The following is a 19,431-nucleotide window of genomic DNA, read 5'->3' as shown; positions in this document are numbered from 1 at the left end:
CCCAGCATTTATTTTATACAAAATAATAGGAATTTATTATTTATACAGTTATATCTATACTACATGGATGCTTATCACTGATACTTTTCATGTTTTAGGTATTCTATATGCATACTTTGTAAAATAATCATGAAATCGCTTGTATATTACAATCACAAGCTTGGAAATATATATAAATATATTTTTTTTTTCTAGCGAAAATTGATAAAAATACCTTAATTTCTCCCAAATCATTATATTAGGTATATTAATGTCGATAAAATCTTATACAAATATAATTTCTATGTCAAGGACATGTCTAAAATATCGAAAATCTTAATAATTACATATAACTATAGTCTGCAAATCATTCCATCAATCATATCGCATTAGATATATATCAAGTTGTATGACTCATACATTATATTATGTTAAAACATGTAAACATTTCATATGTTCAATAAAAATGTGTTAAATTATCATAATCTCACTGTAAAAATAGGTATATATAACTAATACATTACCTTTAAAAACTAATTAAAATTAATTCATAACATAATATTTTGTTGGTGTGTAAATAAGGAAGTCATAAAGATGCAAAATTCGTCATTCTAGTAAAATATCACATTGACTAGTTGGTTGAAAAGTTTTTTAACGACATTTACACTCATTTAATAGATTCTACCTTATGGACTCCAGGCTTAGATTACAATTATTTTAAAATCAATTAATTACATTATACGTAGGTGTAAAAATATGGAAGTCATAAAGGTACTAAATTCTTCGTCTTAGTCAGATGTCACACAGCCTCGTTGGTTAGAAGATTTTTTTTGGGATATTTACACACTTTAATTTTAACGTACCTTATGAACTCCGGGCTTAAAATATGATTATTTTAAAATTAATTCATAAAATAACATTATGTTGGTGTGTAAATAAGGAAGTCATAAAGATACAAAATTTGTCATTCTAGTTAGATATCACATTGACTCGTTGGGTGAAAGATTTTTTTTGGAATATTTACACACTCAGTTTAATATACCTAATGAACTCCGGCTTCAATTTCAATTATTTTAGAATTAACTCATCGGTAACATTTTACGTAGATGTGTATATATGGAAGTCATAAAGGTACCAAATTCCTCGTTCTAGTCAGATATCACACAGCCTCGTTGGTTAGAAGATTTTTTATTATATTTACACACTTTGAATCTAATGTACCTAATGAACTCCGGTCTTAAAATACGATTATTTTAAAACTAATTAATAACTTAGCATTATGTTGGTGTGTAAATAAGGAAGTCTTAAAGGTGTTACACTCATTTAATAAATTGTACCTTATGGACTCCAGGCTTAAATTACAATTATTTTAAAATCAATTAATTACATTATACGTAGGTGTGTAAATTCGGAAGTTATAAAGGTGCAAAATTCATCGTCCTAGTCAGATATCACACTACCTTGTTTTTTAGAAGATTTTTTTGCAATATTTACACATATTGAATATAATGTACCTTATGCACTCCTGGCTTAAAATACGATTATTGAAAAATAATATCATAACATTATACGTAACTGTGTAAATTCGGAAGTTATAAAGGTGCAAAATTCCTCGTCCTAGTCAGATTTCACACGGCCTCGTTGGTTGAAAGATTTTTTAACGACATTTACACACTTTGAATATAATGTACCTACCTTATGCACTCTGGGCTTAAAATACGATTATTTTAAAAAAATAATTAAAATTATTCATTACATTATAATGTAGGTGTGTAAATTAGGAAGTCATTAAGGTGCAAACTTTTTCATCCTAGTCAGACTTCACATGTGTTTTTGGTTGGATGATTTTTAAATATATTAAATATCGCTAAAAATATCATAGGCTGAACGGATTACGGATAAACTCGTTAAGTGGAATTTAATTAGAAGTAAGATTTTCACAGTTTTCTAACTTTCTTATTCATACCCTTACGATTTATGTTATGAAATAATTAAAAAAATTATCTGTCGGTATGTAATTCATGGAATTCAGAAGGTACTTTAATAATATTTTATTTGGAGTTTATTAAGTAGAATTTTTAATATGTGTTAATATTGTTGATGCGTGGTTTAATAGGTGGTTAATATTTTCATATGTTTAGAAAATAAAGTTACCATATAAATTGATTTTTATGTATTTTAATATTGTAATACGTATGGAGTCAATAGTAGCGTTCCCTGACTTAGATGTGTAAAATATTGAATAATATTCAGTTGGATGCTTTAATAGCGCTTATAATTTTTTAGCATTGTTAAACATCATAAACCCGTGTAAATCTCAAAGTGTTGCGCCGCCTATAGTCAAAAATTGGTACTATTTAACACACCGTCGTTACACACAACAGTGTGATTTTGGACCTTATGGATTCCGTCCTTGGAAAGACATATATTGGTTAAAAATTTGTTACAATTACAAAAATGGCATCAACTCTTGTGGCCTCCGGGTTACGGAGGTCACTATGACACTCGGAAGTCATAGTGCCGGCTTGTATCTCGATTGTGGATGTCATAAGATACGCTATACAAACCCACACACACACACACACATACATACATATATACAAAAACAGTCAAATCCCAAGTTAAATTTAACTTGGGATTTGACTGTTTTGAGTAAGTTAAACACATTTTCTTGATAATATATCATATTCATACACAGATATATATCCCTAACAGCACATAAAATAACATATATGTAACAGCAATATAACTTTGTAATATTAGCTTGGTAACAGTTACGTATTAATATCTATCAGAAATATAACCTCTATATAACTATTTAGTGCCTATGTCCTCTTTTTCATAACAAACAAATATACACTGTTTTATATAACATTAATGTTACATAGTTATACTTCTAATATGTAATAATGTACAACAGGAATGCTATTGTTGATCACCTATGCATAACTTTAGGTATAAAATGTTATGTATTTATGCATAACAGTTATACATGTAATATATACCATAATATTATGGAATTTCAAATTACAATATACTATTATAATATAGGTTGACATCAATATTATATGTACAGTATTATGTAACTTTTTGTAGCCAATCTATATATATAAATTGGAGTAACAATTTCATAATACTAGTAAAAATTAACATTACATAACTGAATATTACATTAAAATATAGCTTAAACCGACATAATAAGTTTATCCAATTGCATATTTATCATACACAATACATTTAAAATAAAAGTATGTATTTTAACTAGATTTATAACATATTTACTGCAGTATACATCTAACCCAACAAGTAAACTGGATAATTTACTATATAAATAAATAATATAGATATTATTAGTAATAATATTAATGTTTATTATTATTCAAAAAACAATCTTGCAACCTTGCAAATAAATATGTATAAATAAAAATGAAATAACATTTTATAAAACCTAAACTCTTCAGCTATTAAAATATATGGTTAAGTTATACAATATTAATTAACGTCATTATATATTATTAGTATAATTAGGAATAAAAAATTAAAATTTTAAGCTAGCCCTAAAATTAAATATAATAATAGTATTATTGGTATTATTAATGTAGGAAAATACTGATATATTATTCATAAATTATTAATTATCAATTATAAAAAAAAAAATAAAAACATAAATTATTAAGTCTGAAATTTGTTTGGAATAGTAAATAAAAATAAAAAATATAGTATTGAATTCAGCTGGAAATTCTTCAATTTTCGTCACCTACATCTTTATCTAATAGCAGTATTCTTCTGTCCTTTTCTTTTTTCCTGAAAATCAAATATTTATGGCATAATAGTTTTATTGATTTTAGACAAAGTTAAATCGCTACTTCCAGGCACTTCACAGCGTAAAATCGCTGAAAAATTATGCGTTCCGAAATCAACGGTGGCGAAACTGCTCAAAGAAGAAGTCATTTTACCCGAAAACTTCAATTTAACTCAAACTGGTAATCAAAAACGTACCTAAACGAGAAGGGAAAGATCCCGAAGTTGATGCCTTAAGTGAGTGGTTTTCATTGATAACAAGTCGCGGTGTTCGCGTGTCTGGGCCAATGTTAAAATGTAAAGCCGAAGAATTATCCCGGAAAATTGGTAACAATCGGTTTATTGCTACTGATGGTTGGTTAAGCAGGTGGAAGAATAGACACGAGATAAAATGCAAACGTGTGCATGGTGAAAAAGCAAGTGCTGATGAATCCGCCTCTAATAATTGGAAAGTTGACGGGCTAAAAATAATTTGAACAACTTTTCCCCAGATAACATATTTAATGCAGATGAAACTGGACTGTATTATCGAGCGACAACCGACGGTTCTTAATGTTTCAAAAAAGACGTTCTATCTGGTTCAAAAAAAGCAATGGACAGGATTACAGTCTTATTATGTGTCAATATGACCGGGAGTGACAAAAGAAAGCTGCTAGTAGTGGGGAAAAGCTTAAAACCTCGATGTTTTAAAAATATGTCTATAAATAAAATGCCAGTGCATTACCACGCGAATAAAAATGCATGGATGACTTCAACCATATTTTCAAACTGGCTATATGAATGGGATAAGGAATTGCAAGCAAAATCTAGGTCCATACTTCTTCTTATTGATAACTATGCTGCACATCCAAAAAACGTTCAACTCAAAAACATCACTTTAGAACTTTTGCCCCCAAATACGACATCCTTAATCCAACCCTCAGATATGGGTATTATCAAAAACCTCAAGGTGAGATATAGAATGAAACTAGTTCATATTATTCTAGAAAAAATTGAGGAAAACCTGTTTGATCAATCTGCAACTGCTAATCAAATAAGTGGCAAAATAAACATATTACAAGCGATACAGTTTGTATCGGAGAGTTGGCGAGAAGTTAGCTGTTTAACTATTATGAATTGTTTCGCTCATTGTGGATTTTCTAATTTTATTGGTCCACAACCTGAGTTGACTGAGTTGGATAAACAATTTTTATTTGTTCAAAACCATAACGAATTTGAAAACATTGATGAAAATGCTCCCTGTTTTAATGATAAATTGAGGAACTGCCACAGATGCTCTACGGAGGCAAAAAAAATGTTTAAAAGTGGAGCTGGAGCCGAGACAGTTAAACAATGGAAACAAAATTAATAGATACTCCTTCGTCATCTGGAATGAAATTTACTTTTAAACAACCAAAAAAAAATGATATTGGCAACCTAATTCAACAGTCAATAGCGAACCGTGAACAACGAGCCAAACAAAGATCAATTGAACGTCAAAAATTGGTAGACCTAAAAACTCTAAATGATCCGCTCTACCATTTCTTTATGTCCATGTACCAAACGACTTATAAAATGCCACCGGCATCTCAACTTATTATAAAAAATAAATTATTTGAAGATGTTTCGCAAGTAGAGTCTGATCTTTTGAATTTTCAACAAAATAATGCTTTTCCAGAACCTTATTCACAACAGACACAACAAAATATCTACAGTCAACCTCAGTCTTTTTCTACGTGGTCATACGAAGAAAATTCATCTACTTCTCGCAAAAGTTCAGTTTCTGAAAATGTTGAGAACCAAGGTGGTATTGTTCATTATATCAATACTTATAAGGAATAATGTTTTAAAATTATATTATATAAAGTTATTATTTCTAGTTATCTAATATTATAATATTAAGTATTGACTTATACAGAATAGTTTTTTTAATTTACTTCAGAAGATTAATAAATATGATTTACCACATTAATATAACAAAAAATCATTAACTAAAGGATCATGTTTTTATTTGGTGTTATTTACTTTGTTGTTAAAATAAAATGTACAACAATTCAATGCTTAGGCCTTATTGTATAGTAATAATGTAATTATTATTTATTATTATTTTATTGTTAAAACTTCAAATAAATTATAAAAAACTTACCTTAAAAAGACTGCCAGTTTTTCTTCAGGATCAATCGGCTTTTGAGCATTACACCCAAATGAATAAATAGTATCTCGTATTAAATTAAGAACTTCATTGAATTGATTTCGGTCCAGGCGAAAGTAGTTCAAAAATTGTTTGTCAGAAAACTCCGACGACAAATTGATTCGCCGTGACTTTGTCTTTTCTTCATAAAATTACTTTTCCACGTTTTTTTTTCTTTACTTAACGAATACAACAAAATTAATTCATCAAATTAGTCATCAAAATCTGATTCAGAGCTTAAATTTATTAAATTTTCGGCCATCATACATTATCGCTCATGCTGGTAACTGTGGACAACAACTGTCACAATAATAATAATAATAATAATAATGTTTAGTTTATTGTTATTTCAAAAATTACAATTTAAAAACATAATATATATAATGTGAAAAAATTTGTCTCCAGAAGCCGTAGCTTGTGGGGAGACAAGAGTTCATGCTTCTTAAGTTTATGAATTATCCTTAACAATACTATTTACTGATTTAAATACATTCAAGCATAAAAAACAAAAAATAAAGATAAAGATAAATAATAACATAGTGATATAAAGTAGTGTATTAAAAGACAAATTGTTAAAGTGTTAATATAAAAGTAACTAAAACTAATTTTATTAGTTTCTATTCAAATTGTGATATTGATACTTTATAGATAACATACTTTTTATAAAGGGTAAAATTATCAAAACTGTTAATATTGATACAAAGATAATTACAATAATATAAACTAATATAATATGGGTTTCTTTTACCGAATTCACTATTACATTTGAACATTTGAAAAGTATTGTTTATAATTTGGCGAGTATCATAATTGTGTTTAAAATTAAACTCTTTATGATTATATAAGTATAAATTGCATAAAACTTCTTTAATATATAGTTGTTTAAGGTTGAGTAAGTTATAAGTTTTATATATAATATCAGTATTTGTGCGAAAGGGTAATTTAAAGGAAATTCTAAGTAGCGAATTTATTGTCGATGTAAGTTTTTTAAGATGTGTAATATAAGCTCCTCCCCAAGCTGAAATCCCATAACTAAAAATAGATTGAGCAAGTGCACAAAAAACCATTCGCATGGTAACTGGCAATAAGATATTCTTTAGAGACTTGAATTTATAGAAAAGACTTCTAATTTTTTTTACAGTAATACCAATATGAGTATCCCATTTTAAGTACTTATCAAGAGTTACACCTAGGTATTTAATTGAGTCAACAGATTTAATATTAGTACAATTACAACTAAAGTTATCATTATTTGGAGATTTCACTTTAAAACAATTTAAAAGGTGTATTTTTATACCGTCTAACATTTGAGAGCTTTTTTTTGAAATCGCGAAAGAAATGCAACAAGTTTTTTCATAGTTTATTTCAAGAGAATTTAAACTAAACCATTTATTAACATCGGACATAATTTGTGTCGCTTTAGAAACTAGAGCGTCTTTATTTTTATCATTGATTAATATAGTGGTATCATCAGCAAAACACGTAATCAATCCATCACAATTTAAATCTAGAAGATCATTAATATAAACAATGAATAGTAGAGGTCCCAGCACGGTTCCTTGTGGAACTCCGTAATTTAAAATGTTATAGTTGCTAAATGTATTATTTATTTTAACCCTTTGGTTACGATTTGTTAAAAAGCTTTTGATGAGATTGTTTGCAACACCACGAATTCCATAATTTTATAGTTTTTTTAATAATAAATTATGATCTACAGAATCAAAAGCTTTTTTTACATCAAGAAAGATTCCAATTACAAAATCACCCTCATCAAGCTTTTTATGGATTTTGCTAATAATATGTTGTAACGCTTTAGATGTACCTTTATTTTTTCTGAAGCCAAATTGGTTTTCAGTGAAAATTTGTGACGCTTCAAGAAACTCATATAACCTTGATTTTATACATTTTTCAAGCACTTTAGCTAAAGTGTAAGTAAGAGATATTGGGCGATAGTTTGTACACATATTTTTATTTCCCTGTTTAAAGAGTGGAATTATAATAGTTTCCTTAAGTGCATTTGGGAAAATTCCAGAAGTTAATGACAAATTAAAAATATATTCTAAAGGTGTAATAATGTCATCGATAATATGCTTCAAAACAAAGTTTGTTAGACCATATATATAAAAAGAGTTGTGCTCTTTACTATTGAGGATATAATTTTTAATTTCATCTTTAGAGATAGGCCTAAAGAAAACAGAGTTTATATTAGTTTTGTAATTAGAATTGTTTATAGTGATATTTTATGTCGAAAGTAAATTAATTTTTTTGGCAATATTTTCACCTATATTTGTAAAAAAATTATTGAATTTATTGGCAATATCTTTGCTTTCATGAATAATATTATTATGATTATGTTCATCAATTAACGATTCAACATTAGTTATAGTTTTTTTATTATCTTTATTATTTATTGATTCCTTAATTAAATTCCATACCTTTTGTGTATTTCCTTGTGCTATAATTATTTCCTTAGAAAAAAATAAATCTTTAGCAGATTTAATAATTTTTGTTAGTAAGTTTCTATATATTTTGTAGCTAGATTTGAGTTTAGTATTGAAAGGTTGTTGTTTAATTTTATTAAACATTTTATCTCTGTGCCGCATCGATATAATTATGCCTGTAGTGACCCATTTTTTAATTTTATATTTAAATTTAGGTTGGCGAAATTGTTTAGTAGTAATGGACAAATTAATTGCATTATTTATTTTATAAAAGAACGAATTTATTGCATTATTGATATCACTTGTATTAACAACATCATACCATGTTTCTTCTTTACATAATTTTTTAAGTAGATCAAAATTTATACGTTCGATTTTTTTATTTACAGCAATTTCACTAACGTTTATGTTTCCATTTTTAGTTTTTTTTAAAGTGAAAATTACAGTATAATGGTCAGTAATAGTATTTTTACATACATATCCCTTAACATTATCAAGACCAAGACAATCTTTATAAAAAATATGGTCAATGCAAGATGACGAGCTATTTAATAAGTTGTATCTAGTAGTATTATTAATGCATGATTTAAAACCAAAAGTAGATAAGACATTAAGATAACTAACAGTATCAACGGTACCTAGCTGTAAATTAATATTTACGTCTCCACAAAATATAACTGTGTCTTTTGCAGTAAAATTGTTTAAGTAATTTTCTAAACTATCGATAAAAAGATTTTGTGACAGACTTGGTGAACGATATACACATATTATATTGAATATAGAATTATTTTTTAATAAGTTAAAGTTTATAGAGCTACAATGATCAATTACACCGTAATTAATAGTATTTACATTTATTGTTTTTCTAATATAAATAGAGATACCATCAGATTTATTTAATTTCCTATAGTAGTTATAATTTATGTACCCTTCTATTTCAAACTCTAAAGAATTATCTTCTAGCCAAGTTTCAACCAAACAAATAACATCGAAGATAACTTCACAATCATTCAAGAATATAATAAATTCATCAAAATGTTTACAAATACTACGTATGTTCATGCACAGTAAAGAAAATTCATTAGTTTTATTATGAATATCATTTAAATTATTTATATTGTATGTACTATATTCTAAATTGGACTTAGTGTCTAAAAAATTAAAATCTAAATTATTAACCATGGATAAACAAAAAAATACTAATACATGTTATAAAAATATAGGTACTTATTAATCAATATTTTCCCAAAGAACTTTTACCTTTTGTTCTTCGTCCATTTTTCGTAGAATCTCTAAATTTGAAATTTTGAACGCTTGTCCATCAATTTGTTTTCTGATGAATATTCCTCCCGAGTTCGCCCAAGTGTATTTGAAGTTGTAGTTTTTTGCTACTTCCTTAGCAGTCCATAATAGCTTTTTGTTGTAATGAGTTAATTGATCATTTATGTAAATATTCGAATCATCAAAACTTGAATGGAGGTGCTTTGCGGTTACTGGGTTTTTATTTTTATGACGAAGTTTAATATTATTTAATAATGAATCTTTAACGGTTTTTGAGCAAAACTGCACAAAAATATTTCCATCTTTGTTTTTATATGATTTTCCTCTAAATGAATGTAAAAATATCGCTAGGTATAATTTCATAGTTTAAAACGTTAGCTATTTTTTTTACAATTTCTGACACATTTTCATTTGCAGTTTTTGGAACTCCAGAAATTTCAATATTATTGATCATAGAAGCTTGTTCAGCATTACAAATATTGCCTTTGAGAAAATTTACTTCTTTCTCAAGTTTATTACATTTTTGTTCATAAAATTCAATTTTATTTTCCATGACCGATATTTTTTTAACAGCCGATTCTAGTTTTGAACTAAAATCATCAATAGAATCAGAACAAAATTTAATTGATGTTTCAATAGTAACCATATTTTTTGAAAGTGCTTCAATCTTTTGTAACACATTTCTAAAGTCAGTTTTTACTGAGTCAAGATCATAATTTAAATCGGATTCATCCACATATGAAATATCAGTTTTTTTATTACGAGTAGAAATATTTTTCAACTTACTCAAGCAAAGATCACAATTACAGAAATCTTTATTGATTTTGTAATTTGTCAGTGTTTTGAGTTTAGTGCATACCGGATGATAATTTTTATCACATGTAATACACACAGCCGATTTAGCTGGGGAAATAACAGTATTGCACTTGCCACAAGACATTATTATCGAAGTAATATTGCCTAAAGATTAGATAAGAGAGCGCACTGAACACTAATCGAAACACACGACCGATTAGGATAACCGATCGAAACGAACAATGAACGGTGAAACATCAGAACTGCGTAGTAATATGTGCTCACTTAGGTAGCGCAGTTTTTCCTATGCTGCGTCGCTTGCGACTCAATGTGCGCCCGGCCTAATTGCTAACTTCACATACCTACGTAATTATTATATTAAGCAATAATATTATAATATCTCGTCAGTCAACACTCGTCAGGTTAAAAAACAAAAATGAATTCTCATCTTTGCCGAGAAAATACGCCGTGGCCCGACGAAAATCGGTTCGTTCTGAGCGTCCCCTCGCATCACCCACCCAGTGTTGGGAATTATCTAGATAAGATTTTTTGAAAAAAATTATCTTTTAGAGTATCTAGATAATTATGTTACGATTTATCTAATGTTCATCTTAGATAAAAAATTGACTTATCTAGATAAATATTATAGTACCCCTACAAAATTATAAAACCAATGTTACTAAAATTCTTAAATAATATAAATTGTTTATAAAATTAGAAGAATATATTTTTTGTTATTATTGTCAACGACGGTATTACGATAATACGAGAACCTGTGTGCGGGCATGCACTATACATCGTTCTCTACTAGCCATAAATCATGAGCTTATTACAATTAATTAGGTATAGGTTTATTTCCCCATCCATTTTAAAAATAAATTAAAATTAACTTCGTAGAAATGAGAACGCACCAGAACACTGATGAAAACCGGTTGAACCTCTGATAACGATGCGTCAATGCGCGATGCAGTGCGTTTTTTGAAATAGTATTATTAGTATGATCTAAGTAACTTAAACAAGGCTATATTGTATACAGGTACTAATATTATTATTATTATTATTAAAATTATTGAAAATATTTTTTTTTATTAATATTTTGCAGTTGTAATTTTATAATGTATATTTTGTTTTATAAACTATTAAAAATGTTGTATTCAATAATAAAACAATACGCTTATATTTTAACATTCAACTATTTCTTACCAAACATTGATTATAATGTAATATTTACTATTTATATGTTTTTTAAATATTTAAGGTGAAGTTTATCCTTTTTTATATTGGTTTAATATGATTTACAAGTGGCTATAGCCTATAAGTGCATACAGAGGCATTTGACAATATTTATTTAGAACCAACTTTTTCTTGAGATAATACAAATAAATAAGTTTTTACTTGATTAGTTTGTATTAAAATGTATAAATTATTATTAATTCATTATTGTATGCATTTGTATAACTAAGTAGGGGTAGAATTATTATAGTACCTATTAAAGAATAAAGAGTCAGCTAACTACATAATTTTGAACATTCAAACCAATACCAGTATTCCAAGTATTGGTTTAAATGTTTTGATGTTTCATTCTTATAGCTATAATATTCAAATAGTTACATTTGAAGGCTCAATCCGTTGTTATTATAAATATTATGTCATTATATTAATATATATCTAATATTACAAAAATACTAAAAAACATTAAAAATAAGTGTAAAAAAATGATATTTATCTAGATATTTATCTAGATAAATGTATTGTTGTATTTATCTTTATCTAGATAAATTACATTTATGTTATCTTTATTTTTATCTAGATAATATTTTGTTAAAATTATCTTATCTTATCTAGATAATTTTTTAGTTATCTATTCCCAACACTGCACCCACCCATAGCTAGGGACGTTACCTAACCTAACCTAACCTAACCGATACCAGTAAAGTATCGATAATTTTCTTTCGATACAAGTACTTTTGGTATCGATACCTAATATCTAGATAAATATCCATACTTTACTAATATCGATAAAAAGGTACTGGTATCGAATCATTTATTTACCGCCAAATCATATCAGTTCAACACGGTATATAATCCATTTCCATTATATCTTAGTCCGTGGTCGAATGTTATCGAACAATTCTTATAGACATATAGACTTGTTAGTACTTAGTATAGTTAGTTGTCTCCTCATCGGAACGATAAATGGTCCGTTTACCGATATATCATCTATTTTTAAATATTATCTACAATCTATTATGAATTCGGGGAAGTACTCGAATACTCTATACGACGACGGTGACACTCGAATTGCCTCCCAAATTTAGGTAGGTGACCTTTTTTTACTCGAATTGCCTCCGGGTGTTTTCGGTCTACTCGAATTGCCTCCCATAACATACCTGGAATATTAATTAATATATCAATAGTTGTACGTGTACTATCGATTATTATATTATTCCGTAATGGTCAAAAATAAAATGTTTAAGACAGTATTTCCCAGACAGATTAATTTTTCGAATGTAATAATCTTATACGCGATTAGTGATTATCAGTTAATGATTAGTCTATCATCACTAGTTCAACACAGTCAGTTTCGTTTTCGCAACCACGATAAAACGTTATTATCCATTACACGTTATTATACAGTATACATATACGTACATATATTTTCATAAAAATGAACGTGATCAGCGAGATCAGTGAAAAGGGTAAAACCATTATAATATGTGATGGTTTTAAGTTTGGATACCAAAAAGAATTAGCTAATGACATTAAACGGTGGACATGTACGAAAAAAATATGTACAGCTTATTTGAAAACCGATCAACACAATAAAATCCAGTTCGAAAACAGTAAAATTAATCACGATTGTGCGAAAGACTCGGAGCAAAAAATCAATAGACAGATACTCAGCAACAAATTGAAACGGAAAGCTTTAGAACAGATATCTGAACGACCAGCAAAATTATTTCATGACGAGATTTCAAAATTGCAATATTTAAAAGTATTGGCAAATAAATTTAAACCACGGACATAAACTTAAATTATTTTTAAATGTTATGTTTTTTTAATATTATTAACTATTTTATTAAAACTATTTATTAAAACATCTATTTTAAGTTTTAACAGATTGATATTTCGTCATTATTATTTTTAATATTATTAATTATTACTGCTGTGTCAGTCTATTTATTACAACATTTATTTTATACAAACTTAAGTTTTTGACTGTATAACAGAATTATATTTCGTCATTATTATTTTTAATATTATTAATTATGACTGCTGTGTAAGTATATTTATTACAATATTTATTTTTTACAAACTTAAGTTTTTGACTGTACCTATAACATTTATTTTATACAAACTTAAGTTTTTGACTGAATAACAGAATTATATTTCGTCATTATTATTTTTAATATTATTAATTATTACTGCTGTGTCAGTCTATTTATTACAACATTTATTTTATACAAACTTAAGTTTTTGACTGTATAACAGAATATTTCATCTAAATTATGTTTGATATATTATTTTTATAAATCGATTAATTATAACTATCGCAGGCGATTCCAGTACAATAGTAGGTAGTGACACTCTTAGGAGGCAATTCGAGTGAACAATGTTTTTGAAATCGGGAGGCAATTCGGGTAACCTTTTGAAAAAAAAAATTCACGGGAGGCAATTCGAGGGTCAGATGGGAGGCAATTTGTAAGCGCCCACGACGACAATATCGGGTCTTGCCGGTTAAAGTCTGAGTCTGAGTGTCCTCATGAGAGTCATGACTGCATTCGGCATTCCGCTGACCACATTCGATCGACTAGTGCCAGTACGACAACTCGATCTACTACTACTTACTGTTACAACAATTACATATTTACAATGCCGTCTCCAAAGAGCAAATTCTGGATGTATTTTAAAAAAGTTGACAAATTTATCACACAATGCAAAATTTGCTCTCAAAATATAAAATATTGTGGCAACACATCCAATTTGGCCAAACATTTAAAAAAACATTCAAATATATTGGAACCCGGAACGAGTTCAACGACAAAAAATACTGCTAAACAGTTGAAATTACCTTCAACACCTATAACTAATCCTTCGACTCATAGGTAAGTTAAGTAACACACAAATAACACAAAATCTTTAAGAACAACTAATGTTTTATACATTCTTAATTTTTCAAATTATCAAAATTAACTTAAGCAATATTTATTCTTAAGCATCAACTATGAATACGGTCCTAAATATATCAATGTAATATATTATATATATATAATAGTAACAATCTACTGAAACTAGTCATGTTTATTTACCCCTTTATTTCGGGGTAGATAAGTTTTCCGGCAATATATTAAAAATAAACGCCATAAGTATGGTATCAAACTTTACATGCTCACAGAATCTGGTGGGTTGGTTCATAGAATTATGATATACTCAGGACAAGGGCAAGACACGTCGAACGACTTTACTCATACAGAATATGTTGTTGTAAAATTAATGGAAGGCCTTACTGATTGTGGCAGATCATTGTACATGGACAACTATTACAATAATGTGAAACTAGCCCATACACTTCTAGTCAAAGGAATATATTGTACAGGAACTTTGCGTGCGAATAGAAAAGGGAACCCTAAAGAAATAACTTCAAAAAAATTAAAAGTAGGAGAAAGTGTTGGAAAGTATACTAAGGAAGGCGTGTGTGTAATGAAATGGCGAGATAGACGAGAAGTTTTAGCAATAAGCTCTGAGCACACAAATGATTTGGTTGAAGTAACCAATAGAAGAGGTGAACAAAAATTGAAACCGATGGCAATCACTATGTATAATAAATATATGTCAGGAATTGATAGACAAGACCAGATGTTATCATACTATCCATGCGAGAGGAAAACAATAAGGTGGTACAAAAAGATCGGAATTCATTTTTTTCAATTATTGTGGCTAAATTCTTACTACATATACGTAGAAAACGTAAAAAAGTGCACTCTGTATGATTTTAGACTTTCTGTAATTACAGAATGAGTAAAAAGTCAAATAAACAAAAATGTTCCTCTTGCACTTCCTCCAAAAATAACAAACTTGCACATTCCTACAAAAGTTGCAAAAAACAAAAAAAAAATTTTTATAGAAAAAGATGCAAGGTGTGCCATTCAAAAGGCATACGAAAAACAACAATATTCTACTGTTCCAGTTGTGAAGGTCAACCTGGTTTATGCCTTGAAAACTGTTTTAAAATTTATCACGCATAATCTAGTTAGTTTTGATTTGTTTTAAAAAACAGTATAAGTTTCATTATTATTTTACGTATTTATTTTTATTATTAGGTATACAAAGTAAAAGATATGTTTTGTATTATTTTAAAAATATTTTTAAAGTTTTGTTCTTATTTTATATTTATGTATACAGTGTTATTATAATACAAAGTGTATAATTCCAAACTAAAAGATATGTTTTGTTTTATTTTAAATATTTTTAAAGTTATGTTTTTACTTTATTTCTTTGTATACAGTGTTATAATTATACAAATTGTATAATTTTGAGGTAAAAATATATTTTGATTTTTTTGTTTTAAATATTTTGAAAGTATAATAATAAATTATGATTATAAATTAAAGTATAATGAGTAGTTATTTGACAAAAAAAAATAAAAATTGCTTACTTTTATAAATTACTGAAAACGGGAGCCCATGGCCGGTGTCAACGCAGTGTTGACACGCGCAAATTATACCAATTATACGCGCGGCTACAGGCACCAGCATGTCAATCGACGGCGGCGACGGGCGCGCGCACGTCGAATCGACGTTGGCGTTCAACGTGTTAAACGAGAACCTGTTAGACGATTTCTTGTTTTAGTCATAACTCCTCTAGCTTTTGAAAACAGTCTTTCGCTTGGAACCGACGTTGCAACCATAGTAAAAGATACCCTTGACTGTTTGTATAACATGGGAAAAACTGTTTTCATATCTTCCCATACCTCTAGAGGATTTGACTTCAGTGGAGATACGGGGTTTGATAAATACAAAGATAATTGATATTTGTAAGTGAAGATGATTTTATCTTTTTTTGGCCGTGAGCTAACATTTTATGGTGAGCCCAAAAATCATAACTTTTTTCATTTGCTAAATATGTTGTCACCTCCCCTTCCGATTCACTGGATGACTTATCTGGCTTAGATAGTCTTCTAAATTCTGCCATCGCACTTGAACAAGCAACTGGATCGCTAAAATGAAGATTTTTAAATCTTGGATCCAAAATCGTGGCAATGGCGATCGGTTTAACTTGTTCAATTAGTCCAAATCTACGAACTATTTCTGCATGCAACACATCTTTAATATCAGACAACACATCAAATCTTGGCTGGATTTGGGCCAGTTGTTTTAGTAGGGAGCTAATCATGGGAATCACTTTTGAAATGGTAATGTAATTTTCCCCAGAGGATTCTTTTGTGACAAACTCCAAGGGTTGTAGTAACTCAAGCAGTTGTCGAAGGAGTTGTCCATTTCTATGGCAGTCGGAATACTAGGCGCAGTTATATCATTTAGTAGAATTGGACTTAGAAAAGACACCATTTCTATAAATCTTCTAATCATTAAAAAAAACCGAATTCCATCGTGTTGCAACGTCTAAAATTAATTTTTTGAATTTTCCTTCAGGAACTCCAGCTTCAGCCTGTTTTTTTTCTCAATTGGTCGCTGTTTATGACACTATTTTTCACCCATTTTACAATTTCTCTAACTTTTGATATGATAGGTTTTATATTTTGTTGACCAACTGTATGCGTTGCCACTAAATTAATGGTATGAGCAAAACTTGGGGTATGTCTGATCTTACTAAATGTTTTATTAACGGCAGCAACTACATGTGCACCATTGTCCGTTACATTAGTAACAATTTTACTGTTATCAATTTGCCAGTCTGAAAGAATTTTTTCAAGAATGTCACTTATGTATATATTATAATTATACATTTCAAGTATAAGTTGATTGATTATCTATATTAAATATTATTATTGTTTAGTTAATAATATGATAATAAGTAATAATTAACATACCTGCGTATGAGCTGATTCGGTTGAACGCATCAATAATAGGTCGTTTTAACGCCACTGATTTTTCGGTAAACAAATTTGGATCATCTATACATTCCTAAAATAAAATCATTTATTAAAATTAATGCATTATTATCATATAAACATTTATTATTATTAATTATTACCTCTGTCTCTGATTCGGTATCTTGTACAACGGTTTTGGAAAGGACAACATGACTAGTTTCAGTAGATTGTTACTATTATATATATTTAGGCGACTATTGTCACAATTTTCATTGTCAACAAAATGTAAATTTCTTAAAATTAACATAAAACGATTTCTGCTCATATGTTGTCGAAAAAAATTTATATTGAATAACTCACTTGTCTTCCAATAATCTTCCAACCGATTGAGCCGTATAGATCCTGTATGAAACAGTAAACCTATAAACAGTTTCATTTCTTGTATATTTGTATCTTTCCACGCCGTAATTCGAGATGATGAACCCCCAGATCCAGATAACAAAACTTGAACTGCATTTTTGTTGGTTTCATTAACTATCAACTCGAAAAGTCTGTCGTCGAATAATAGATTAAAATAATCAATCGGCTCATTTCCTTATGGAAAAACCTTCAATCCTTTGGATTTTGAAAAAAGGATATGTGTTACTATAGGTTGTCTATTACTCCATGCATAACCTGATGTAGAAGTAATAGGTACATCTGATATAATCTGATTATCCTCTTCGGGTTGTACTATTGGAAGTGACCATTCTGGATCGGCCTCATCATCACCAGAATCCCCTTCCCCTAAATCGGTACCAGAACTTAAGCCGAAATCATCATCTGAATTTTCCAACATACGTAATAATTCTTCGTCGGTCACTGGGTTGCCCATTTTTCTTAAAAAAAATATTCAAGTTAGATAATATTATACATTTTACGTAATTATACGACTAAAGAAGGTCATAAGTATTTATCGATAATATATAATTATAATTTAACATTGTAAATTAACTCCGAAAATTTCAATAAAATTAATTTTTTTTTTTAAATATAAATTTTTATATAATATTATGATTATATATATCTACTGTATGAAGATTATAATTGTATTAGTGGGTATATTATAATATAACTATCCAAATGTGAAAATAATGTATGAACTTGTATAAAATAAAAATAAAACTTACCTTTTATTCATTTTTATTTCATATAACAGTATAAATTGTAAATAAAATATAAAAATGACAAAAAATCAAAACCAACTGTTTCGCGTGATAAACAATACACTAATGAATGGCCGACCTACATTTCAAATGTGTACGGATATAGCCGGCTTCACAAAGTCACAATAACGGACAGGTTACCGCATGTCAACGACGTGTTGACACCGGCTATGGACGCCCGTTTAGTCGTGTCAACGACGCATTGACGTTGGCGTTCAACGTGTTAAAGAAAATATTACTCTTAGCAGATTTACCTGAAGACCAATGGTTTTGAGTTATAATTATTTTTTAATAATAATAATAAAATATAATTTGTATTTTGTTTTTTTGTATTTGTATTTTATATTTTTTTCGATACCTACTTTATAATAATATAACTACGATATCTACCTATAGTAAATATGATTTTCTTTTATATTAAATGAGTTTTTTTTTATGGCGGGGTATAATCAGAGATGTGTTTAAACACCAGTCTTGTAAAAAATACTTTTACAACAGTATTAAAATACATAATATACTAGTCTATGAATCCAATATCAACTGTCACCGTCACCGTGTAAATGGGGCTTTACAGTACGCATCACGAAAACGTGCGGATGACCGCCGCGCGCCCAGTGGCAATTTCTCGTTGGTGGTGGCCAAACTGTTTCGCGCCAAATATAAAATTTAAAACTCGTATTTTTATATTAATAAATTATGTGTATGTAT

The 19,431-nt window shown here is 28.5% G+C and overlaps 2 protein-coding genes across 2 annotated transcripts; both read left to right on the top strand.

Moving 5' to 3' along the window:
• The first annotated feature begins 4,405 nt into the window (after window positions 1–4,405).
• On the top strand, window positions 4,406–5,128 carry LOC132947715 (tigger transposable element-derived protein 4-like). The gene has a single exon (XM_061017974.1). It carries the CDS (start codon window positions 4,406–4,408, stop codon window positions 5,126–5,128), a length of 723 nt encoding a protein of 240 aa, XP_060873957.1.
• Window positions 5,129–14,853: 9,725 nt separating this feature from the next.
• LOC132947706 (piggyBac transposable element-derived protein 4-like) lies at window positions 14,854–15,486 on the top strand. The gene has a single exon (XM_061017964.1). The coding sequence runs from the start codon at window positions 14,854–14,856 to the stop codon at window positions 15,484–15,486; it is 633 nt and encodes a 210-aa protein (XP_060873947.1).
• Window positions 15,487–19,431: the final 3,945 nt, after the last annotated feature.

Source organism: Metopolophium dirhodum, chromosome 1 (genome assembly GCF_019925205.1).
Source record: "Metopolophium dirhodum isolate CAU chromosome 1, ASM1992520v1, whole genome shotgun sequence".
NCBI classification, from domain to species: Eukaryota; Metazoa; Arthropoda; class Insecta; order Hemiptera; family Aphididae; genus Metopolophium; species Metopolophium dirhodum.
Note: the sequence above shows the minus strand (reverse complement) of the source record. Positions and strands in the feature narration are given on the sequence as shown.

Coding starts and splice junctions, on each gene's coding strand:
- LOC132947715 (XM_061017974.1), top strand. CDS start 4,406: ATGACCGGGAGTGACAAAAGAAAGCTGCTAGTAGTGGGGAAAAGCTTA.
- LOC132947706 (XM_061017964.1), top strand. CDS start 14,854: ATGCTCACAGAATCTGGTGGGTTGGTTCATAGAATTATGATATACTCA.